Raw genomic sequence first — 24,503 nt, 5'->3', positions numbered from 1 at the left:
GGGGAGAAAGGGAGCCAGACAGTGTGACAGCAGAGGGAGAGGAGAGAGAGAAGAAAAAAGGGATGTGTGTGAGTGTGCGGTGATCGGTGCTGCAGGTACAGTCACAGCCGGAGATACAGCTTCAAGAGCCGCACCGGACCGCGGCAAGACCGCCTCGGAGCCTGCCTGCCTCTCTCTCTCCTCCTCATTTCTTCCAGTAACAACCCTCCGCGATGTCTGGCGGAGGAGAGGTTCGCGTCCTCCGCCAAGAGGGCGGCCAAGAGAGCCCGAGGATGCCGGCCTGGAAGCGAGAAATCCTGGAGAGGAGGAAGGCGAAAGGCGGCGGCGGGGCTGGGGGAACCGGTGCTCCGGAGGCTAGCCCCGGGGGAGCGGGCCCGCAGCGGGTAAACGGTGAACTAACGGGGAATGTGAACGGAGGAGGTGGTGGCGCGACCGGGCGGAACTACACCATCACCCCGGCCACCCAGCACTTCTCCCACAACAAAGAGCCACAAGCGACGGCCGCGGCGACACCGAGGGAGGAGGGCAGACACGAGAGCCTGGTGCTGCAGGAGAGCCTGGGGCCGCTGGAGGAGAACCCGTTCATCAAGCTGGAGAAGGAGCGGAGGAGGCGGCAGGAGCAAGAAAACGCCACCCGCCCGGTCCAGCACATCCTGGAGCTGTACGGCAGTGTCCCCGGCATACGGACTATCCGAGCGGAGAACATCATCATCATCGAGTCGGACCCGGATTACTTTCCGGAAGGTGGAGGCGTGAAAAGCGAGTGCCAATGGCAGCAGAACGGTGTGAGTAGTTACAGCTCTCTAAACGACCTTCTGGACCGCAGAGGGAGTGCTGTTACCGAGATAAGAGCCAAGGAAGTCGTCATTTATGACACCACGTTAAGCAAGAGCGAGGAGAACCTGAGCACCCTGGGCCGTCCTGATCAGGAGGTCCCCTATAATACAGGTGAGGGTCAAGGTAGGGTCAGCCGGATCCTCCAGAAGTTTGACAGCAACTATGGGAAGCTGCAGAAGAAGTCCCACAGCACAGAGAACCTCCTGGACCTGGATTGTAGTGCCAGCAGTAGGCCAAGACTCTGGCCCAAGACGCGGCCAGATCTGGTGCCAAAGCCCAGGCCGGGTCCACTGGTCAGCAGCCCGGGCAGTAGCCAGCCATCTTCGCCTGTCTTCCAGGGTCCCTGGTCTTCCAAACCAAAGCCACAGCCTGTCGTCTCTGGGCCGGGAAGCCCCCAGCGTTCACAGCCCGTGTCTTCCTTCCGTCAGCGCTTTGAGGAGAGTGGAGTCCACCACAGCGCAGCCGTCACCCCCAGAGACGAGCCGGACAGGTGGACAAACAAGCCCACCAGGGAGAGAGACTGGGAGGCCGCTGAGGTGCCCCCCAAACCTAAGGTGCCATGCTCTCCGGAGACCCGCCGTGCCCGTGCCGAGGCCCCCTTGAGCCCTGTCTCATCCAAGGTGACCTGCTCCTCACAGGAGTTTGAAATCCGTCCCGCTCCAAAGCCAGACCTCGCCCAGATTCCTGATGGCGACACCCAAGCACGGGCCCTCGCAAACCTTCGCCTCCAGTCCCGAAACTCCTTCACAGTGATCCCCAAGCGCCATTTGGCTGCCTCATCTTCAAAAAGCAGCCCCATGGTGACACCTGGCCCCATCAAGTCCTCCCCCTCACACAGAGCAGCAGAGGTGCCCAAACCTGGAGTGCCAACCTCCCCCACCCTGTTAAAGAGGAAAGAGGAGGAGGAGAAGGAGGTGGAGAGGCCATCCAAACCTGAACCATCTCCTCTCACTGTTGCCACAAGTCCTGCTCCTTCTCTCTCTGAACCTTTATCTCCATCCCCTGCTCCCACTTCTCCACCTGTCCTCTCTTCACCCCCCTCTTCTCCAGCTATCCCATCTTCACCTCCCTTCTCTCCCACCCAGTCAGTCTCTTCTCCAGTGCAACCTCCAGTGGATCAGCTGCCAGTAACAAACATTGACGACATCGAGGTGGAGCCCCCACCCCAGCGTGTCCCTGTTCCGAGCCCCTTGGTGCAGAGGAGAAAGGGGAACACCTTCACTGTGGTGCCTAAACGTCGGGTGGAGTCTGACGCCCAGCTGAGCCCACCTGAGCCCCAGCAGGAAGCCCCGAGTGAAGCCCCGAGTGAAGCCCCTCCGGGGTCAACCCCTCCCCAGGCCCCCTACGCCCAGCTGGGTTCCCTGTTGAAGAAGCGCTACCCTGCTGTGGAGGAGATTGAAGTCATCGGCGGGTACCTCTCCCTTGCGAAGTCCTGCCTCTCCAAGACTGGCTCCACGGGCAAAAAGGTGAGACGAAATAATATATTTAATTATTTTTGTGGCTTGTTAAATGTGAATATTTGGTGATTTATAGCACTTTAACACTACACGATGCATTACAACAGGCCTGGGTACATGCATGCAAAAAACAAGCAAATACGGGCTATTTATGAGCACATGGCCTTACACATGAATGCTTTACTTCATTACAATGATGCCGTGCTTGACACTGTGCAAACAACTGAGACAGTAACCTCTCTGCGAGACCATCAAATCATGGCCTCTGTTGCTGACACATGCAAGACAGATGTTTAATCAGCTGCAACCTGCAAAAAGTGTATATGAACATACAGTTAAGTGCACAAATATTTGCATGGTGTAATTATGCAGCATTGCGGTGGATTTTTGGTTTATTTTGCTTTTTGAGCCTTTATCACTTGCATCCACATCTCTGTGGACCTCACATTTAGAGGTCCAGTGAACAGCTACTGAATACAAGCTCAGCACATCTCCAGATCTTTTATGTGCATAATTTCTATTGAATTTAAGAGGGAGCAGGCCTCATCTGGCCATTAAGGTGTCTGTCCAAATTAAGTGGGGGACTGTGCAAAAAATGGCTGTAATTCCCAAATGGTTAATGCAATGCATTTGTGCTAAACTCCTCGAATCAAAACTGAAAGTGTGCATTTGCTTTTTAAGTCTACTGTGATGGTGTAAAGAGGGAATACTGTCTGTATGAGCGGGGTATCTTCTTTTGGAATAACATTGCAGACTTGCAGTCAGTAGCCTCGAGATTCATTAACACAATGCTGGTTTTTATCTATGTTTTGGGTGTTATTTAGTTTTCCTTCTAGGACGTCAGGTTGTATTTTGCCTGTGTGTGCTTGTTTGCTGAAAATCTCTGGGGTTTGAACTCTTCATAGATCAATCAAACACACAGAAAGTACTAATATTATTGTTGCCTTGCAATCTCATGCCTAGCAGCCTTCCCGGGAGACTTGCGCAAGTTTCATGTGATCTAAATTTAGCAGCTGAGCGTCACAAGTGCAGGAGCCGCTGTGTGTGGGGTTTATTTTTTCTTCTCTGTGTGTGTTTCTTTTGCATCCTTACCAAACTGTGGTCACCTGAGTTTTATTTTGGAGGATTGTTTTCACCTTATCCTGACCGTTTTTGTCATGTTGGGCTCCTTTAAATGGCCCATCACTTGACCCGCTGCCGGCTTAAGTGGATTAAAAGCGTGTGTTTACGCAGTCACTTGGAACAACACGCTGTGGACTTCTGTCCAACAACAGCATGTTAGTGCGGCATTAGGTTAAATGGCCCTCCAAGCTTATTGACTGAACAGCTGCTCTCAGTGTTTTGTCCACTGCAGGTACAAATATATTGCTTCTTTTGCAAGAAGAGCTGAGATATTCCCAATCCTGGTCATGAATCATAATTAAATCATAGCACAGAGCATGTTGGAGGCATGTTCATATCACATTAATGTATCTGGTGAACGTCCTGCCTTGTTTTTAACAGTTTTAGGGCTTTAATTAAATTTGTGGCAATGTTTATATTTAATTTTGCAAGGTGCTGCAGGCTGCATCCAGAGTCTGTGTAATGTTAAGTGTGTTGGTGTTTATGTTGCTCGGGTATCTGCAATAAAGGGAGAAGGGAAGAGAGCCTGTGGCTTGAATTTGAATATTTTATTGACGTCTTGGTGGTTCAGATGCTGAGGAGGGGGTGTGGTATACAACCTCAGCAGGATGTTACTTTTTTCACTGTTCTGCTTGGGGGGGGAAAAAATTGTTTCTGTTTCAGCCCCTGAATATTTTTAGCCATTTGGCATGTCCTCGATGTAGGCCAGTGTTACAGCATCTCAGACGTCAGCCTGCAGGTGTGCTTCCTCGACCCGGTGAACTGTAATCTCTGCGAGTAAATCCAGCTACCTTTTACAAGCAGGCCAAGAAACCTGAAGCTCACAACATACCATGTGTTTTTTAGCATAATCGCTGCATGCTTGGTTAATTATGTTCATAACCATCATAAGTATTAGCAGTCATGTAAAAGAGAATATTGGCTCCCTGTTAAATCCAGAGTTCAAGAGTCTGGTCCTAAAGACCTCATACTATCATATTATCCTAACAAAGCACTTCATTCCCTCCATGCTGAATGTGAGGCAGAGCCTTCAGTTGTCAGACCCTTCTCCTGTGGGACTAGCTCCCAGTTTGGGATCAGGAGACAGGAGGAGGACTACATCTGCTTATATGTCATTACTTATGACATTACTTGTTGATGTTGTTTCTCTCCTCACCCCTCAGCCTGAGCCTGGTTTTTTCCTGTTAAAAGGAGTTCTTTCTCCCCACCATCACCACATGCTCATAGGGGATCATGTGATCATCGCAAGGGTGGTCTTTCCATGATTGCAGGCCCTTTACCTTACAATATAAAAAGCCTTGAGAAATCGAAACGAACACCATTGTATTTACTTAGAATGTGATTTATTACGATAAATGATTCATTAAGTTTTGGTCTTGAAAGGTTTTTCTTTTTTCTTTTTTAGACAGTGAGCAGACAGGATGACAGGAGGGTCGCACCAGGGCCCAGTTAAAGTTGACCTCCTATATAGAGTTTACTTGTTAAATTTGTGGCTGCTCATAGTCAACATGCCAAAGACTTACATCATTTTCAGAGAATTTAAAAGTTATCCCATCTAATTTATGTCATAGAAAGCAGTTATCCCTCATTTGTCCATGTTAGGAACAGAAGCTCGGTGCACCTGCTGTTGTTTTGGAGGGGCAGCCAGTCAGAAAAGAAAAGTGGAGCTTATCCTGAACTATGTGGCTGTTTAAAGCTGTGAGTCACACAAAGCAACTTGAGTAGAGTCTAAGAATAAAAAACATGGAGGTGGAAATGAGCAAAATAAGTACCTGTTAAGTTACTGTACCGAAATAAATAAATAAGTTGACGGCAGTATTGTCAGTTATTTTTGCCATGTTGAGTCTAAGTGAAACAGAAGTTTGTAGCAGTGTTGTTTTAAACATGAATTTAAAGCTCCTTAGTAGGAATTTTTCCACATGTTCCTGTAACTTGTATTTTTAATTTCAGTGGAAACTCCGGGTGACTGCTGACTAGAATAAAATTACCTGAGGTTTGCTCCTATTTCATGTCATAAAACAGATAAGGAGGCTGCAGACACGTCCATGCAGCCTGGTTGTGACGTGTGTGTGTGTCTGTGTTTTTTATTGTGTGCACATGTAGACCATGGCAGCGACACATGATCACATCCTGTCCTTTTGTGTCCAACAAAAACACTTTATTCTTTTGTTTTTCTGCCCGCTCCTCTTGGTCATCATCAAGGCCCGGATTTTTTTGGGTTTTTTTTGTTTGTCCTCTTCTTCTTCTTCTGCTTCTTTTATTTTCTGGGCAGGGCTGCACAAGCAATTACAAAAGCATCAAGGCTTGGCCTAGCCTGTATAATTTGTGTGGAATTTTTGTTCAGGGCCGCTTCTGTGTGAGAGCAGCCTTTCGGAGAACGGCCTCAGCTTTGAATTATGGGCTGGGATTGGGGTTTGGTTTTATTTGAGCTCCCTTTTTCCAACAAACCCAAACCCAAACCATTTACATTTTTTATTTTTTATTTTTATTTTTTTATTATGAGGAGCTTGGCTGACACTGAATGATCCACATGTACGTCAGGAACAGATCATCAACTCTTCCGCTAGATTTTCCAAGAATCTTTTTACTGGTTTTCTCCCAAGACGTTTTGGAGCACATCCAGCAAAGACTCTCCTGTTAGTCGTCTTCCACTCTGCTTTGTTTCCCCCACCTCTCTAACCAGTGATGCTTTATTCCTGTGTGGTGGTGGTTAATAAGGCCTGTCCCCTCGCTCCTAGCTTCCTCTGATCTCCTCTCTGTTGGGGAAGGAATTGTGGAAGAGCTAGAGTAAGTAGGTCAAGTGCAGCTTCTTGTAGCACTATCACTTCTGTATTTGCATAAAAGCGACTCAGGGTTTTCGACTCACTTTCCAGCTGCAGTTTGATTGGATTGGCTCTCTTGGCTGGTTTTCTTTTTTTTTTTTTTTTTTTTGGAGAATATTTTTGTTATACGCAGCAGCTCTTTGTGAAGCAGAGATGCAGTTGGCAGCGGGACACAGGAGGAGGTGGAGTGATTTGTTTCTTTTTTTAAGTTGCTGCTCCCTATGACTGTTATTATGGGAAAAACGAGACCAGCCAATGCGTTTGTCAGCATAACATCCAAAGAGAGAAAGGGAGAGAGGCATTTCTGTGTATTTGCCACAGACTGTTTGTAAAAGATGGACAGAGCCACCATGAAGCTTTAAATGGCTGTGCAAAGGTCAAGTCAAGAAATACACATGTTTGCACTCTAACCCTAATTAGGACAAACAAAATTACCGTGACCACGTCCCATTAACTTGCAGTTTCATTGCCTTTGAAATGATTTCTTTGAAGATAATAACCAAGAACTGCGACTACTTGCAGTCAGTTGCCATGCTCAAAGCGATTTTGATGCATCAGGACAGTCATAAACAGCAATAAGATGGAGCAATTCCATTGACAGCGGGATTAACTTTATGATTATTTGTCCTGTTTGTGATAACATGATGATTAACTGTGGTAAATCTGCAAAAACTGCAGTTCTAGAGCCAGGAACTGCAGTTTTTGCACTTTTGTGTTTGCTTCATATCCTGGGTGTTTCTGCTTGGTATTCACAGAGGAAACGGTAACGCTGCTAATATTTAAACTGTTGCTGCATATTTCTATGTAAATATGATCATTCTGTCAATTAAACCCGATTAGGTTTTAGTGAAGACGCTAATGCATTTGTGACCGAAAGGGATGATTATTCAGATGAATGAGTGTTATTATCATGGAAAGCAGATTAGTTATGTTTTTTTTTTTTTTTTAAAGTCAGTCTATATTAACCTGTGATTGGATGATTGAATGGCTGGAGCTTTGGGCTTGTTTGGTTCAGTGAGTTTACGCTGGTGTAAAAGCTCTCAGCTGAGCTCAGTTTAGGACGACCTCCGTGTGGTTTAAAGCTGTATGAATTTTGGTTTAAATCTTATAGCAGATACGTGTCGTTTCAAGTATTATTAGAAACGCTAGCTGATCATGAGAACTGGCTGGGAACTGAGCTGCTTTCAGACCACATAATTCTGCACCCTCTTAGCTTTCAGTGGTTGTTTATGCAGCGTCACCTCTTCTTGTGGTCTCTTTTTTTCTCTTTTAGTCTCTTCAGTTTCTCTGTAGATGTCCTCAGCTGTGTGGTGGATGACGGGTAGCTGAGGGGAATTTCTCGTGAAGATTTTTAGAGTTCCTTCTGATGATTAATAAAGCCTGGGCTTCACTTGCAGTTAACCTCTCTGGAATTTGTTCTATTTATCAGTGTCAATGATTCTTTGTAATTTAGTGGTGCTGCATCATATATTCACACACCTACACCACTCTTGCTTCCTTATATGTTAGGAAAGCACCTACTGTGTAGTGGGAGGGGGAAAAAGACCCTAAAATCAGTTCTAAGAGCCGCAATGGTCTCCAGTTTCTTCCGGTGTTACTAAGTTTCTACGTATGTGTAGCATATTCATCATCAAATCTTCCATCTCAATAGTCATACTGATCATTTGTCCCTGCAGTGACACATAGCAGTACTAGTGCAGCAAAGGCAGAGTTAGGAGGAAGTTGGTGTGGAGGGCGCTGAAACAGATCTGACTTATTTTGACTCATTTTTTAAATTTAGCATTTAGCTACACTTTAATTTCATTTTCGGTCACTGTTTGGTTAAGTGTAGGAACAAAACCTATTTGGATGGGAAGAAAAAAACGAAAAAAAACTAACAGTTACCTCTGTATAGAAGTCTGGACCGGCTCTCTGTTCAAAGAGTCCGAGTCTAGGGGTATTACCACAGTAGGTTAACAGAAACTGATTTAAACCTATGATTGGGGGGATTCACCCAGCACTCACTACCTCCGTCTGAAAGCCTACCCTGCAGTCTGCTAGATGTTGCACCCCATTAGCAACCCTGAGTAAGGTGCAGTCAACAGCCACATCCCCTAATGATCTATGGCACTTGCTGAGATTGACCTTAGTGACTTGGAAAATCTTGGAAAGCCCCAGGGATCTGTTAATTTTAAAAGGCCAGAATTAGAGCAGGGCGATATGACCAGAAATATTTATCACAATATACATTTGAAAATTTGCGATAACGATATAACTGACGATATAATTGACACTAGACAAAATACTTTACAACTCCACAACTTCATTAGGGAAAAAAAAACATCAATGTATTTTCACTTAAACAAGCAGCTTTTTTATGTGCATTAAAGTTACATAAAAATGTAACAGTGCAAATTCCTTGCTGTCAGTTTAACCAAAAGGCATTTCCAGTGGAAACTGGCCGACATATCCTCAGCATAACCATGTATAATATCCACAAAACTTAAAAAGAGGTTATACACGCACAATACGGTAATATTATGTTGAAGCACAGTACGTATCACTCCGCGAGGCTCCTGCCTACGATAGCCGTAATGCTCCGACAATCCTTCAAGCGGTGCAGCTTCGTAGCTTAGCAAAGTCGTACTAAAACATTTGACAGATTTTCAAGTGCCGTGTACATAAAATCGTTTCGAGGTCAGTAAACACAACCAGAATTCATACATAAGGCACACTGGATTATAAGGGGCACTGACGATTTTCAGAAAAATCAAAGGATTGATTTTAAGTGTGCCGTATTTTCCAAACAACACGGTAACAACGACGGCCCGCTAGCATGCTCTACCAAAAACAGTGCTTTGTTGTGTATCTGACAGACGAAAGCTAAACCAGTTCCACCACTGAAGTTGCAGCATTTTTACAAACCAGTTCTGGTTCATTGGTTTCATTCAACAATCCACTTTCGCTCTTCTCATTCTGCGTCGCTGCCATGTGCACTGCGCATGCGCGTTTTACCCATATTCTATCACCATATTTCATTTTCCAATCGTTGCCCAACATTACACTGGTATTACTGTGAACGGTATGATATAGCCCAGTCCTAGCCAGAATGACCTATAACAACCTTACAAAAGTAAATGTTTATACTCATACCCAGGTTTTACGTTTACATTTGAAAAGAATGCAAAAAAGGGAATGTCCAGTTTTAAAACTCAAAATTCAAAGAAAGGTGAAAATTGTAAAAATGAAGAATAATTCAGTCTAAACTGACGCTAAATACCTGTTGCTGGTTTTGATGAGGTTTTGGTGGAGGAGAGAGAGAGAACACTGCAGGAGTAGCTAAATTCCCTCCGTGCTGGATGAAAACATTTGTTTTTTAGGACGTAGAACCCCTTACAAAGTTCCCAAAGCCCTCTGTAAGTCCCAACCCACGATGGCGGCAGTGAGCAGATTAAATCTTAAAAAAATGTGAATTTGTAATCCACAAGAATAGCAACATTTACAGCTGCAGAAGCTTTGAATGTGAGTGCTTCTACACTAAATATTTTAAATATTACACATCAGCATGTTTAGATTTTGTTTTAAATAGAAATATGGAAGCAAGTGAATTTCACTTTAATGAATTTGACGGGGAAGTGAGGTTACTTTGGGACTTAAAAAAAAAAAAAATTAAGAACCACTTTTCTTAGCAGTCTGTATAAACACTGTAAACATACAAAAGGTTAAATATCCAATTACTTCCTGTAAAATAACAGTACAATCCCACACAAAAATGTAACAGCGATTTACTGTAAAATTGCAGAATCCTCTTTGTAAATTCATAGCAAAGTTCATGAGGAAATTTTAATCTGTCAACAAGACATTCAGAAAATACAAAAATTCAGAAATTGTAGGGTTAACATAATTAGGGTAATAATAGTTTGGAGTTAAGTGTAGATCAGTGTGCAATAATGTGCCTGTCAAAAATGCAGATTTCATGAAGTAAAAAGAAAATGAATTTTTCTTTAATTTTTCTCTTCTTGAACAAATATTTTGTATGAAAGTTTAAATGTATCAAATTAGATATCGAGGTTTAGTAGTACAGATGTCATGAAGTAAAAATACAGTTTGTGTACTGTAAGTAATCAGGAAGTGAGCCAGTTTGTTGTCTTGAATGATAACATGCAAAGTTACTGCTTTTAATTATTATGATAAAAGAGACTATAGTAACATTTGATAAGCATTTTTTTAAAACGTGAAGACAAATACTGGCATCTGATTATCTGCGATAATGAAGACTGGCACCAACAAAACTGATAAAGGTGCTTCCAGTCAGGCCATATAACTTTGTTTTCAACCTCTTGGCTTGAATGCAAAGATCAAACTGTGACTAAAAGTCATCACGGTTTATTTTACTAACAGTAAAAGCAAACAAAATTAAAAACATGCCAGCATGTTTTACACGTCCTTAAGGAACTTCAAAGTCATGCTTCTCCAGCAGGGAGCACGTTGCATTAAATTGAAGTATGTTTCCTGCATGTGGGGTTAGACAAACCACTGCTGTTATATTTTTTGTGTGCGGTTAAATGTCATGGAAGCAGAAAGTTTAAAAATACCCAAACTTAAATAGTTAAAGGCTCCCTGTAACACAGGAAGGCCAGTGAAAGGGCACACTCCTACATTTACATTGTGCTCCTGGACTACAGGTGTGAAAGTCCATTGTGTTTAATTATTTACCACTCAGCAGACATTTCCCACCTCTCCTCCCTTACACTTCCTGAAGATTTACCACCCAACCTCCTTGCATTAAAAAAGGCCCAACCTCTGTACTGCATGAGTGCTCCTTTTATTTAAACAAGCTAATATTAATTTAGTTGATTATATGCATAAGCACCATACTATACGTCATATAAAGAAGCTGATTCTGGTCGCCACTTAATTGCTATGACTAGAGTAGTTTTAAAGAAGGTGAAATAATGCAGCCTCGTAGCTCCACTTCCTCTAACTTGTGTACATTTAGATTATTAACCTGTACAATATTAATAAATGCTGTTGTAGTAAATCCCAGAATCAGATCCTATTGATAAAAATTAATTTAATTTTGTACGTTATTGCCTTTAAGAGTCAGATAGGAGGATTATTTCAGGAGAAGGATGGCAGAAATTTAGTAGCCAGCACCAGTAGAACTGTTCAATTCTTAGTTTGATACCAAAACACAAAGATGACCTCACATCCTTTATTTAAAAGCTGTTTTAAAACACTGATGTGATGGCAGATCATTGAATTAATATGCTAACGACATATTTTGTAGACAAGACACAAACTAAAATGTGAGGATGGTTGCAGACTAGTCTACTAATGTAACAGTTGCATTACATTAGCATAAGGATTTTATGTGAGGCTTTGCAAATGAAGCCTTTGGAACGATGATTTCACAACCAGAGCGTTGGATGTCTCAAACAGAATAACAGCGTGCATTTCAGGATTCTTCAAACAGATCTGGAATGATTTCCTCTCTTGGTCCAAAAAACATGATAATATTGTTTGCATAGTATCTTTTTTCCAAATGACTTATCTTTAATTCGACTTTAAGCCGATTCTGCCTTACATCTTTAATCAGTTGCCATCTTCCATTTGTAGTTTTTTCCTGTACTTGTGGGCTTCCTTTTTTCTTCTTCATCGCTGGACTAACTGCTACGTCAGAAAGTAAAACGCAACTGTGTACGTAAAATCGGTGGCGGTCTATAATTTGCAATAGACTTTCAGCAGCAGTTGCTTCTAAAGAAAGATTTTGTATCTTAACGTCTCTCACATAAGAGAAGTGCTACTGCTGTTTTTATAATTCATGTCAAAGGTGGTGAAAATGTGGTTTCTCTGCGTGGCTGCAGGATGTGAACAGGCGCACACAAACTCACAGAGAACACACTAACAAGTCTAATTTCTGTACAGGCATTACAACATGTAGATATAGAGAGATGTAGACTCATGAGTTTCCCACACAGCCCTCAACACACATGTGCACCCCTGCAAAGTCAGTGTAATTAGAATTCAGCCAGCAAAGCCCCACTATCATAGTCATGTTTAATTCATTGTGTTTGTGTGTGTGTGTCTTTAGAGTACATGAAGCTGAAGATACTAAAAGCACAGGACGCTAACAGACCAGGCTTTTTGGAAGTTTATAAAAAGAAACCAGAGTGGGGCGAGTGTAAGGAGCAGGTAGAAGATGCTCACTTTTATCAGCTGCACCGTTTCCCCCGCTATCTGTTTGAGATTCATCGTTTCTCGGGGTTTTAACTGGCTCAGTATGGACCTTTTTGTGGGGTGCTGCATAAAGTGAAGGCAGTAAGGGTGTTATTTACAGGAAATGCGTGCCTTTTATTTACCTTTTATTTCTTGGTCTATAAACAAATGTGTTTCATAAATACAAAACTGTGTTACAGTTCTGGGTGGTCTCCTTTAAAGAGGAGGTCAAAGCCTTTGTTGAATCCTGGATTTATTTGTTTGCTTGCATTTCTAATTAAGCAGGTAAAATCATCTGTGAAACCCACCACGCTGTCACGATAACTGAACACTTCGGCCTCTGCTTCCTCGATAACAAATGCAAAACACAAATTCTGGGAATACGTGAATTTGGTGCTGGATGTAAATTTTATTCAAATGCTCTCTCCATGAAACCTGTGTGCAATCCGCCTCAGTGTTCCCACGGTTGATAACGTCAAGGCCACGGACCGGGTGTCCTGTATGTAAATTGTATTTCAGTAGCTGCTCTTAATAATTTGCTTTCCTCTTTACACGATCAAAATCCTGTGTGCTTCTCTGCGTCTCTGCTCTCTCCTTCCCCTCGGTCACACATATTCATGGCGCCTGTCACCAGGGCAACGAGAGCCGCGGCCATTCAATCCCATCATTAGGATTCCTGGATAAGGACACAAACTGTCTCTCCGACTCTCTCTCTCTCTCTCGCTTCGTCACACACACACACACACACATACACATTTTGACGTCAGCATTGATGTTGCAGATCGTGTAATTTGTAGGTAGGTGGAGCAGCGTTTCGACGTGACTGACGTAAAAGTAAAACGCAGCCTAATAAAGATGTTGGGCGTCAGCACTCTGATGTTTAAGAGAGGGCTGTGAAAACAGAGGTTAGTTCTTCTGCTACGTGACTTAAAAAATATAATAAGTAATAATAATAAGTAAAAGATTCTCATGCATAAACACCCAACCCACATTCACATTTTAAGATCTTTAATCATTGTTCCTCTTTACTTCACTTTAAAGAAGTGTAACTAAACACTCAATCTCAATCTGAGATTCCTTAAGAAGAGGAAGAATTTTAATTATACACCTCAGCTTTTTTAGGTTATAAAGAAATGTTGATGTAGTAACTCTGAGAATCTCATAAGAACAGTTCAGTTGGCTTTGATTTTAAGTGAAATGTGTAAAATTATTGAACAAGTACTGGCAGCATATCACTTAGATTTTTGTCCTTTTATTAGACAACAGAAATTCACAGAAAATATCAGTTTTGTTGATTTTTATTCTTTAAATAATGGAAAATAAAGAAAAAAAAACCCATAAACTTTTGTCACTTGATGCAACATTAACAATAAAAAACACCTAAATTATCTATTACTTACATATTGTGGTGTATGGTAGGCCATCAATCTTCTATTTGCTTGTAAAACAGACAAAAATACAGATAAAAATCCAAAATCTACGACCTTCTTCTTTGCACCCTGCCAACCCTCGCCCAGATCAAACCCTGTTCTGGGTTCTGGACCGCGAGCTATTCTGTATCAGTATTAACTTTGTAACTCCTAGACAAGGAGGAGATGCAAGTGCACAGTTTTCCTAAATACTCTTAAAAATGCCCAAATTTTGTCAGAATTTTTTTTATTCCTATATGCATTGAGTTGCAGCTGTGTGATTGGCTAATTAGATATTTGTGTTAAGTGGCCGTCTATGTATTTGTAAGAGGTGCATTGTTAAATTTCACCGATATCTTAGTGTAGTTCATAAACTGGGCATTTTACAAAAACATAAATGTAGCTAAAAACTCATCATCTGTAATCAGCTGTGTTTGTTTCCACTGATCCTTTAAAAACATCAAATTTAGTTGTGAGGGGTGTTAAGTTTGGAACATTTCCTAACAAACACACCTCACTGTGCCTATTAGTCATTAGTTGTTTGGTTCCTAACGGCGCAGAGAAGCTGGCAACAGAAGGGAAATGCAAGCAGTAAGGACGGGAATATGAGATAACTGGCAGTACTGATGATACTGGGCACACTGATTGTTACACTGATGAAAGATCATTGACGTTAAGTTATGTTTCCTGTAACAGGAAGTGTGAAACAGCACGTACGAGGTGTTTTATGCCTTAAGCTAGACTTTTCACTTTACTTGCACTGAGCACGTAACTTCTAGAGCAGGGTGGAAAAAGCAGCGTTGTCACTGTTCACTTTTCATTAGCACTGATTTTATTTTATTTTATTTTTATTTATTTTTTTTGGGGGGGGGGGTTGTAAATAATGGCCCAAGTAAAAAAAGAAAATATTTTTTACAATAATTGTTCTTTATTTTTATTAGCTGAAGTGTTTAAAAGTTTAAATGGGGAAAAGAGTTGGGGGGGGGGGGGGGGGCAAACCTAGCTATTACGCTTGCATATAATCAACAGTTTGTTTTTAATGATGCTGAACTTTGACCCACCTTGGATGTACATGGCGTTCACCTTTTTTGACTACGTCATATCTTTCTGATATGCCGCCTTGTAAACGGGTCAGTCGCTGACTCATCTCAGATCCCAAAGTTCATTAACCTCCTAAGACCCGAACTCTTCCACGGCATGCATTTTTAATTTCTCTTTGATATTTGGGCTGATTGGGACCCGGTGATTGTAAAAACAAAGAATTACCAGATTTTTATTAATTAATTTTTTTTACCTGATTTTTGTTTCTAAGAAAAATGAGAGCCACATATGAGGATATGCATTTGAAATTTCGATAGAACAGTAGCTGTATAATGTCCTCGTAAGTGGATATCAGGCCCCTGTAGAGCACAATTGAGTATTTTGGTCTAAATAACCCAAAATGTGATGTCCACATATGTGGACGCCAGGTCCTAGGAGGTTAATACAGTGGCTCCAACTGGCCGTCCTAACCGTAAACAGTGCCGGATGTGTTCCTGTAAAAAGATTTATTTAATCACCTGCTAATAAATGCTCATCAAATCCACGGGGAGCCACCGGAGTTGGGCAAAAGAGCCGCATGAGGCGAGTTTGCAGCCCCCTTCATCATTTAAGATTCTAGAAGCTGGATAGTGAAAGCTTTTTAAAAACAAGGGGGGCAAACACGATTGTGATCCAGCAGATTTCTTCACCTGACAAATATTCGTCATCGTGTCATGTGCCTTGTCTTGATTGTGGCTTTCCGGACACACCCGACCATCAGTACTTTCACATGAGAGTCCAGCAGAGAGCTTTAAATGGCCTGACTGCTCCCACAATGACCGTGTTTTCGTGCGCTGAAAGGTTTCGATCTCCACCCTGCCGGTGTCACCTTTCATATAAAGTGTGCGCAATTATATTAGAGCGTGCCACGTCACCACGTGAGTGAAAGCGTCCTTAGACAGAGCAAAAGGGTTATTAAAATGATCTCAGGCTGATCAATAACAGTTGTCGATGCACGGAAATAGAAGCACTGTCTTCCCTGTTGCATCTCATTTCTTATCTGTGAGATAATCTGTGAGCACTGATAGCACAGGGAGGATTAAATACACAAAACCTACACGCACAAGGCTACAAAGGGCATACTATTACAACTGTGACTCACTCAGTCTTGAGGCATGGCAGTGTAAATACTGATTTTCACATTTGGCTCTGTTTGCTGCCCACGCTGCCAACCCCAGCCTCGAGTATCAGCCACCTACACGCGAGTTTCCACATTTATATCAGTGTTTTCATCACTGATGATCACTTGAAGTGCTTCCAAATGCCAGACCGTTTCCAACTCACACGTGATGCAAAATCTACACAGCTTCATAAGAACCTGCACATATTTATTTTTGTTTTCTTTCTAACCAAAATACTTTAGGCCACTGGTATCCCAAAGGTTGGATATTTGGTCCAGAACTGGGCGTTGAATCCAACAAGTTAATTTATCTGTTGTCCCTGTTGTAAAATTATTGAATGTAATTTGCTGCTGGGTGGTGCTGGCATTCAGCAAATCTGACTCATAATTACTGCATAGAGGTTTGGGTACTGCACCAACATTAGCTAATGATTAAGAAAAAAATACAGCACGTTTCATTTTTCATGCGTTAAATGAAACGCTTGTAGAGTGATTTCAAAGTGCACTTTTTGTGTTTTCACCAGTTGATTGTCAGAAATTAACATTCAGGGTAACATTCAAGAGTTCTCCGGGCTTATTGGAGCTCTTTTCTTTGGACAATGGCTACTTTTACACTCATCTTCAGTCCAATTGTTCAAGCAGAAAAAGAAATGGACCAGTATTGTGTCTTCAAATGGCAGACTGCATAGTAAAGAACCAATTCTCAGTTGTATTATAAGCCAGTATGACAGGGAAGAAATTATGTTTTCCACGTGTCCTCAAAATTTGAGGAAATTGGACAAGTGGATGACAAGAGAAGAAGTGTCTAAAACTATAGTAGATGAACAGTGTCTGAAAGTCACGTCCTCGGGAAATAGGAAACAGCAAAGACCTGATGCAGGACCTGAGAGTTGCATCTGGTCCAGTTCATTTATCTGCTGTTCACTGAAGTCTCAGTGGTCTCAGTGGAAGGGTGGTTGTCTAGAATTACTACTTATGGAGGGTAAACAGGGAGAAAAAGCTCATGTATGGCAGATTACACAAGAACTGGACTGAATATCAGTTGTAACAGGAATCCAAATTTGTATGGAGGAAAACAGGAGACAGGTGAGCATCTACAGCTGTCTGTAAAACATGGCTCTGCCAGGGTTTGGGGCTGCGGGGATCTTGTCGAAACAGATTAAAATATAAATCCTGAAAAGTGCATTCAGATTTTGATCAAACATGTAATACTGTCTGAAAAGCTCCTCAGAGCTTTGACTTCAACATTACTGAAGCAGTGTGGGATAATCTTGACAACAGCAGAGAACAGCAGCCAACATCTAAATAAGAAGTTTGAATGTCCTTCGGGAAGCCTGGAGAACTATTCCTGGAGATTACCTAAAGAAATTACAAAAAAGCTTTCCTAAGAGAGTTCAGCCTGTGTTTAAGAATAAAGGTGATCTTGCAAATATCGTGTTTGAAGCTTGTTAGAGTTGTGTATTTTCTTGTTTTAGTACATTACTGCAGCTATTTCCCATTTTTCTAGCAAGATCTAAGGAAATGAGGGGTGGCTCATGAGTTTTGCAGTATAGGGGAAAAGATGATTCTGATTGTTGTCACCAGTGATGACTCCATCAGTTGGGGATATTATGGTGTTAAATTTTCTTAGTTAAGGTTTTAAAAATAAATCAACAAATCTTCTGTTGACTGTATAAAGCAGGTATTATTAGCAAGTTTGGTGGAGTGAAAGTGTCAAAGCTAGTAAAATAGAGTTCCTATAGGAACGTGAAAATGTGATTATCCTCTGTTTGATAATCATGCACTTACTACTTTGTGTTTTTTGGCACTAGTTATCATAACCAGCTAAGTGGTGCTTTGTTGGTTACGTTTTGTTATCTCTCTTGTTGGTGCTAATGCCTCTGCAGCCAGACTCTTCAGTCGGGTCATTGTGGTGCTGTTCTAATATTATCTACCTGGCTGGAGATTAGCTCTAATCAGGCACCAGGTCAGTCTTCTTCCAGCAGCCTTGCATGCGTGTAGTCCTTGTGGTGGGCATCAGTGTGCCAACATTAGATCCTGCTGACTTGATTTTATGTGTTATTGAATGGACAATAGGTATCAAACACTCTTCTACACATATTATAAATGAACAGCGGCATGGTCAATATTAACATGACTGTACACGCCGCGCCCTTCACCACCTGGAAATACCGACATAAGACTGGCACACCGTGTAAATACAAACGCGCCCATGCTGCAACAACCTCAATAGGGCTGAACTATTGTGCTGAAGCTCTGCTGTAAGTCTGCAGCCTTCCAGTTCGGTGTGTCCATTCAGCAAGAGCCACTTTTCACCAAACGAGGACACGCCATGCTGGGTGGCCTGGAAAAAATGTGTGGCACTGCTCCCATCTTGCTTATTGGCCGAAGCACAATCATAAAGACATAATCTCATCAGCTGGCTTGCCTCTTCCTTTTCTCCCTTACTTCTTTTGTTTGTCTTTCTCTTGCGTCTGTTTGTGCTTCGTAAAGCATGAACAGCAAAAAACACAGCTGATGAAACTTAGGGTGGAAGCAACTTGTGGAAGAAATCTGATTTATTGAGCTCTAAATGAATATTTTTTTTCTTCAGTGCAAGAAAAGCATCAACCACACTGCTGAAATGATATGACTTCACCTATATCTTTCAGATTATCAAACAAATGTTAATATTAGACAAAGATAACCTGGTTAAATACAAAATATGCTTTTTAATTGATGATTTTATTAATTAAAGGGGAAAAAAACAAACCAATCCTACCTGGACCTGTGTGAAAAAGTAGTTTGCCCTAAACCTAATAACTGGTTGTGCTACCGTTGGCAGCAACAACGGTAATCAAGTGTTTGCAGTAACTGTCAGTGAGTGTTTCACATCTCTGTGGAGGAATTTTGGCCCTCTCGTCTTTGCAGAATTGTTTTAATTTGGCCACATTGAAGAGTTTGCCAGCACGGCCATGGTCATGCCAAAGAATCTCAATTGGATTTAAGTCCAGACCAAAAGCATTTGTATTATCCTGCTGCATAGCCCAAATGAGCTTGAGCTTCAAGGCATGAACTGATGGTCGGACATTCTCCTTCAGGATTTTTTGGGTGGATTTTCAGAATTCACAGTTTCATCAGTTACAGAAAGCTGTCCTAAAATAGCAAAGCAGCTCCAGACCATCACACTGCCACCACCATGTTTGACTGTTGGTGTGATTTTCTTTTTATTCAATGCCGTGTCGGTTTTATGCCAGATGTAACAAGACTTAAACCTTCCAAAAAGTCCTGTCAGCCCACAGAATGTTTTCCCAAAAGTCTTGAAGATCATCAAGATGTTTCTTGACAAACCTGACACAAGGTTGTCTATTGCAGTCTCACACACTGTCCCATATTTGTGTGCTTTTTCAATTCAGATCAATCAGTAACTTTGCTTATAAAATGCACATCATCATCTGACTTTTGATCCACGAAGTGAAAGTAAATCAGCCTTCCAGGAAGTCTTCATCATAATTAAGCTTAACTACTGGTTCAAATCAGACGATTCTTTACATTTGGTCTACATGCTGTGCACGCTGCTTGGCAACAGCATTAAAACCACCTGTCTAATGTAGTGTAAGTATTTGTCATAGCCCTAACTGCAGTTTGTGAAGTCCTGTTATGAAGCCTCAAGTGTTTTTGCCATCTCCATCTTTGTGTTTTGAAACCTGGCAGAAATCTCACTGAAACGGCACTTGTCAGTCACAAGTTGTTAGCCAGCAATATCCCCTCGGTAATCCCCCTTTATGAGACTTTAGTGAGATTTATATTTCCGCATATGTGGCCTCTCTAGAAATGTCACTACACGTTGCATTGACATGAACCCGAAGAAAATGGGGCACCAGTAACCAGCTGCACAGTGTTGATGTAGGCTGCCACAGGTTCCACTAAAGGATGGTGGTAACTTAAACTACTCTCGCAGTCTTTTTTTGACACGTAAGTGTGTGCAGCCCGTTGGAGGTCATTTTTCAGGCAGTGCTCGATCTGTACCTCCTTACACAAAGGAGCAGATACCGGTCCTGCCCAATGACCAGAAGTTGCCATCGGGTTGCTGAGTGCTTTCTAGGCCTGTGTGACTGTGACCTAAGTTGGACCCTGCCTTACTCGCACGTTGTGTGTGCAGCTGTCAGTATGTGCATCGCAAAGTGAATATAAACACAGCATAGAAATACCCACTTTATTTGAAAAAATGAAGTGTAAATGTGTGTTTCAGGTGATTCGTGCACTCATATTTAATCTTTTGTAAGTGAGCAAGAGGGCTGTCAAGTGCATTTTCAGGAATTTGTATGCAAAGGGGCTTTTTGAAAGAGAAAATTATCCAACTCGTGAAGCTGAAATTGATCAATTCTAGATAAATTATAGTTTACAAAGGTCAAATTGCTTTGTATTTGTGTGTAGATTGAAGCATGTGCTTCAAAAGTTACACTGAAATTGCTGCAAACTTTTGTAAATCTTAGTTTATATAGCGTACGCGTTTGTAGCCTTTTTGAGACATATTTCTCTCTATAGTCGGGAGGCCACTGCTGTTGGGGAGTGTCATCGCTGTGGGTGTTTGTGTGCTGGCTCAAAAAAGTGCCTGAAGATGTCTGTTTTTGTAACGTTAAACTTTATCAAGAAATAATATAAAAGTAGACTGTATATCAAAAAAAGACCCTGCTGAAACAATGAAAAATGAAAAGCGTCTTTCTCAAGGAAAAGTGGAAATTAATCTAAATCAGTGTCCTGTTTAATGGCGTCTGTTTGGCACCCTGTGGTGAGCAAGGAGGACAGCAGGCGTGAGTATGGCCTGTCCCATAGCCTGAGGACAGAAGACGAATCGCTTCTGCCTCCATGATGCAGCCTTTTATCATAGAAAAAAGAGCCACAGAAACTAACTGCAGCAGGAAGGGAGCGGCCCCTAAACAAACATCCCCGTTAAGTTGTGGTCTTTATTAAATTGCACAGAATTTCATTCCCCTTTCTTTTCTCATGTTACGGAGAAAAGAAAGGTCAGCTAAAGCAGCAAGTCAGAGAGAGAGGATGCGGAGTAAGTCGCTGCAGAGGAGTCTCGTCTAACCGTCGAGTCTCATGTGAGAAGAAGAAAGACAAAAATAAAAAGTGAAAGACTGTGAAAGGGGAAGCGAGCCCAGCAGCAAGCCTGATTTATTGATGGGACGTGCTGTTGGCATCCAGAGACTTCCTCTAAGTCAGGATGCCAGTTTAGCAAGGAAAACCTTTTTTATGTGGGGTAGGATTTAACAGAGGAACTAAAAAAAAGAGGTTTGGGGCTAAAAAATAAGAGATTTCTGGGAGCGAAGGCCCTTTTCAGAGATGCTAACACACTGTCTCAAGCGTCTGTATACACAGGATTTAAATGGCATTGTGGTTTCTGCTGTTACTACTGCTGAATACTGATGTTTCGTCATGGCTGTCAGGAGGAATATGTGGGAAAACGGTACTCATGATTAGTTTAAAAGTCACAGACTGAGGTTTGAACCATAGGCTGTATATAAAAGATGGGTGTAGCTTCCAGGTTTAAAGTGAATTACGCTGGCATTATCTCTAATGGACAGCAGGGGGAGACCCATCTAGTATGGACTCTCCCGATTAGTTTTGCTTCTCATTCGTTAGCTCCAAGTCTTAATGAATTCAGCATAATGTTAATTTTATACATTATGGCCCACTAAGAGTAAAAATGGAGGATAAAATGGGGCATGCTTTACCACATGGTAATGCCTATAAGCATGCAGTGCCTCTCGGGTCCTCAGTCAGACCCACCCTTGGCTTGTCATTTCCACACCAACTGTGACTTTAGCTAAGGAGGTAGACTAGGTTGTCTGCTAACAGGAGGTCGCTGGTTAGGTCACCAGCTCCACCAGTCTGCTCTCAAAGTGCAGAGCAAGACACTGAACCCCAAGTTGCCATCTAATACCATAATCATTAAAAAAAGAGTCTAAAGGCATAAATGATGATGTTTATGGATTTAGCTTGTACTGTAAAATTGAGTGTTGAGAGGAAGAAATGTCTTTTTATTTAAATGCTAAAGTTACTGTTACTTATTAACCTCCACCCCTCATTTGTTTTGGACTTAACATGGATTTTTGTGCCATATTAATTTATTTCTTAATAATATTTTGCCTTGAAAAACAGACAAAACAAAAACATTAAAAGCATTACACTCATCAGCTGTTCAGTAATGTGCTTTACGTGACATTAATAAGATTTGTAAAATATGCAATATGCATAATCCTACTGATATTATGATCTTAATACATGTTGTTATTTTTTTTTATGAGCTTCCTGTTAACCTTAATCAGATATTGGTAGCTGTCATATCATCAGGATATGATAACGGACGTACGGCAGATGTGGTTTGCCACTAAACTTCAGCAGTTAAAACTGATTTCTAAAGTTCGAAATCTCATAGATTCTGGTCTGGATGTTCTCACACGTAAACACTTGACAGTGGTCGGGCGAGTCAGGTCAAGATTTTTGGGACATTCTCCAATTTCAGCATTTATCAATATTTTCTAACCTTAACTGCCATAATTACCAGTTTTCCAAGCCAATGTACAGAACAATAAGGAATTAAATGTACAGCTTTAAACAAAACATTTTTATAGACCTATTCTGATAGGCAGCTCTTTCGCTAAGGTGTGATCATACTTTAATGCTGAAAATAAACAAACTGAACTCTTTTACTTTATGAAGGTGAACCTAATACAACATGTATATATAATGCACAGTTCACCTTATTTATTGCATCCTCTTTTTATGGTCACAGACAGGCTGAATTTTGAACCTTGTGTTTAATTGCAGTCATCATATTGTTACACATCTTTTAATACATATTTATGGAGGCAGGAGGTCTGTCCGCACTTAAAACCATTTTAACTTTCAATCAGTTTACAAGTGGTTTAGTATTATAGTTCGGCAAGATTTCTTTATCCTCTGTGCCACACCTGGAAACATTCCTGTTCCGACTATCAATTACAGAGAGGACATAAAGGATCCGGGGGAAAAAATTTTTATAATATAGGTTAACTGCGAGCTCTGAGTGGTGGAGGGCGGCCTTGTGATGGAGATTAGAGCAGATTTAGATCACGGCCTGCAGAGTTGATGGAGCCAGGTACAGCAGGTTAAGAGCAGTCAGCTGATCACCTCGGGGAAGACACAGACAAACAGCAGGTTTGTGTGTGTGTGTGTGTGTGTGTGTGTGTGTGTGTGTGTGTGTGTGTGTGTGTGTGTGTGTGTGTCAGTTTTGAATGCCATGGCAACTCAGGGGGAAAAAATACAAGCTTTTTGAGTTTGCAACGCCTACATCCGACCAGAAGACAGAAATAGTAACTTATTATAAACCATTTATAGTCTTTCTGCCAACTTCAAAATAAAGTCCTCAGGAAGAGAGCTGCACACTTGACTCCAGAAAAATCATATGCAGTAGGCGTGTACTGATGGCAAGATGGTGTCTTTGCATATGTTTGTGCTTTTTAATTCCTGTTAGCTTTCAGAAATGGAAGATGTATTTTATCTTTAATTTGTATAAACTAGTGAACGAAGCTTTTTTTCTGTAGCCACAACATCTGACATGCAGGCAGTAGTGTGTGTAAGTGTGTACGTGTTGCTACTAATAAACATAAAATGCATTCAGTGAGCCAGAGGAGCCGAGCTAATGTTGATAAATAATCAAATAGTCAAGTCACCTTCAATCCAAAACAGTCGCTGAATGACACAAAGTGCAGAACAGGAGAAACACAATCGCAAAATCTTGACAGGGGTACTGACACAGGTGAGGCCCACACACAGTAGAAGAAAAGCCAGAATGGATGTTTCCTGAACTTGCATTTCTTTGAATAGCCAGCAGGGTAGCTGGTTTTAAACAACAGGATGTGATGGTACGGTGGCTACGAGCGTCTTTTACATCCAGTCTACAAGGGAATGGTTTTTGAGAGCTGTGAAAAATGGGCAAACACATACAGAGATACCTGGATTTATCGGCAAGATAGGCAGATCTGATTGCAGCACAGCTGATGCACATACATGTTGATCACACCACCTGTAGATTTCTCTACAGGCGACAGGAGACAGGTGGTGAGATGTCTCCTTTTAGAATAAATGCTCCCTGACAGCTTAAACCTCTGCTGCATTCATTACACAGCCCAGCAAAGTGCGAGGGCTCGTCTCACCCCGCAGATCTGTGTTTGCAAGCCTCTGAAGCATTGCCAGACAGGCGCGTCTCGCCGCATACTCTGAGACAATCAATCACAGGCCCTCGAGCTCCTGCAAGGCTGCCACCTGTCCCACTTAGAGGGCACACAAAGTACAGCACACGTAGCCTCAGATGAGTGAACAAACTGCAGCTGGCTCTGCAGGAATCCTAATTAAAAGCTTTGCTGAATAAGTTATGAAGAAGTGGGTTTGCATCGAGTTAAACTGCCATGACTGCAGTGTCATCAAATGA

General features: G+C 41.9%; 1 protein-coding gene across 1 annotated transcript in view; it reads left to right on the top strand.

The window, feature by feature from the left end:
* The window catches only part of tprn (taperin), a 33,271-nt gene continuing 8,768 nt past the window's right edge, over nucleotides 1–24,503 (top strand). The window contains exon 1 of the mRNA XM_085169234.1: nucleotides 1–2,303. Within this exon, the coding sequence (XP_085025360.1) occupies nucleotides 213–2,303 (2,091 nt within the window). The 5' untranslated portion in view covers nucleotides 1–212. The remainder of the gene's footprint in view (nucleotides 2,304–24,503) is intronic.

The sequence above is a fragment of the Neolamprologus multifasciatus genome, chromosome 7, assembly GCF_963576455.1.
Source record: "Neolamprologus multifasciatus chromosome 7, fNeoMul1.2, whole genome shotgun sequence".
In the NCBI taxonomy this organism is placed as follows: Eukaryota; Metazoa; Chordata; class Actinopteri; order Cichliformes; family Cichlidae; genus Neolamprologus; species Neolamprologus multifasciatus.
The sequence above is the reverse complement of the archived record's forward strand: the minus strand, read 5'-3'. Positions and strand labels throughout refer to the sequence as shown.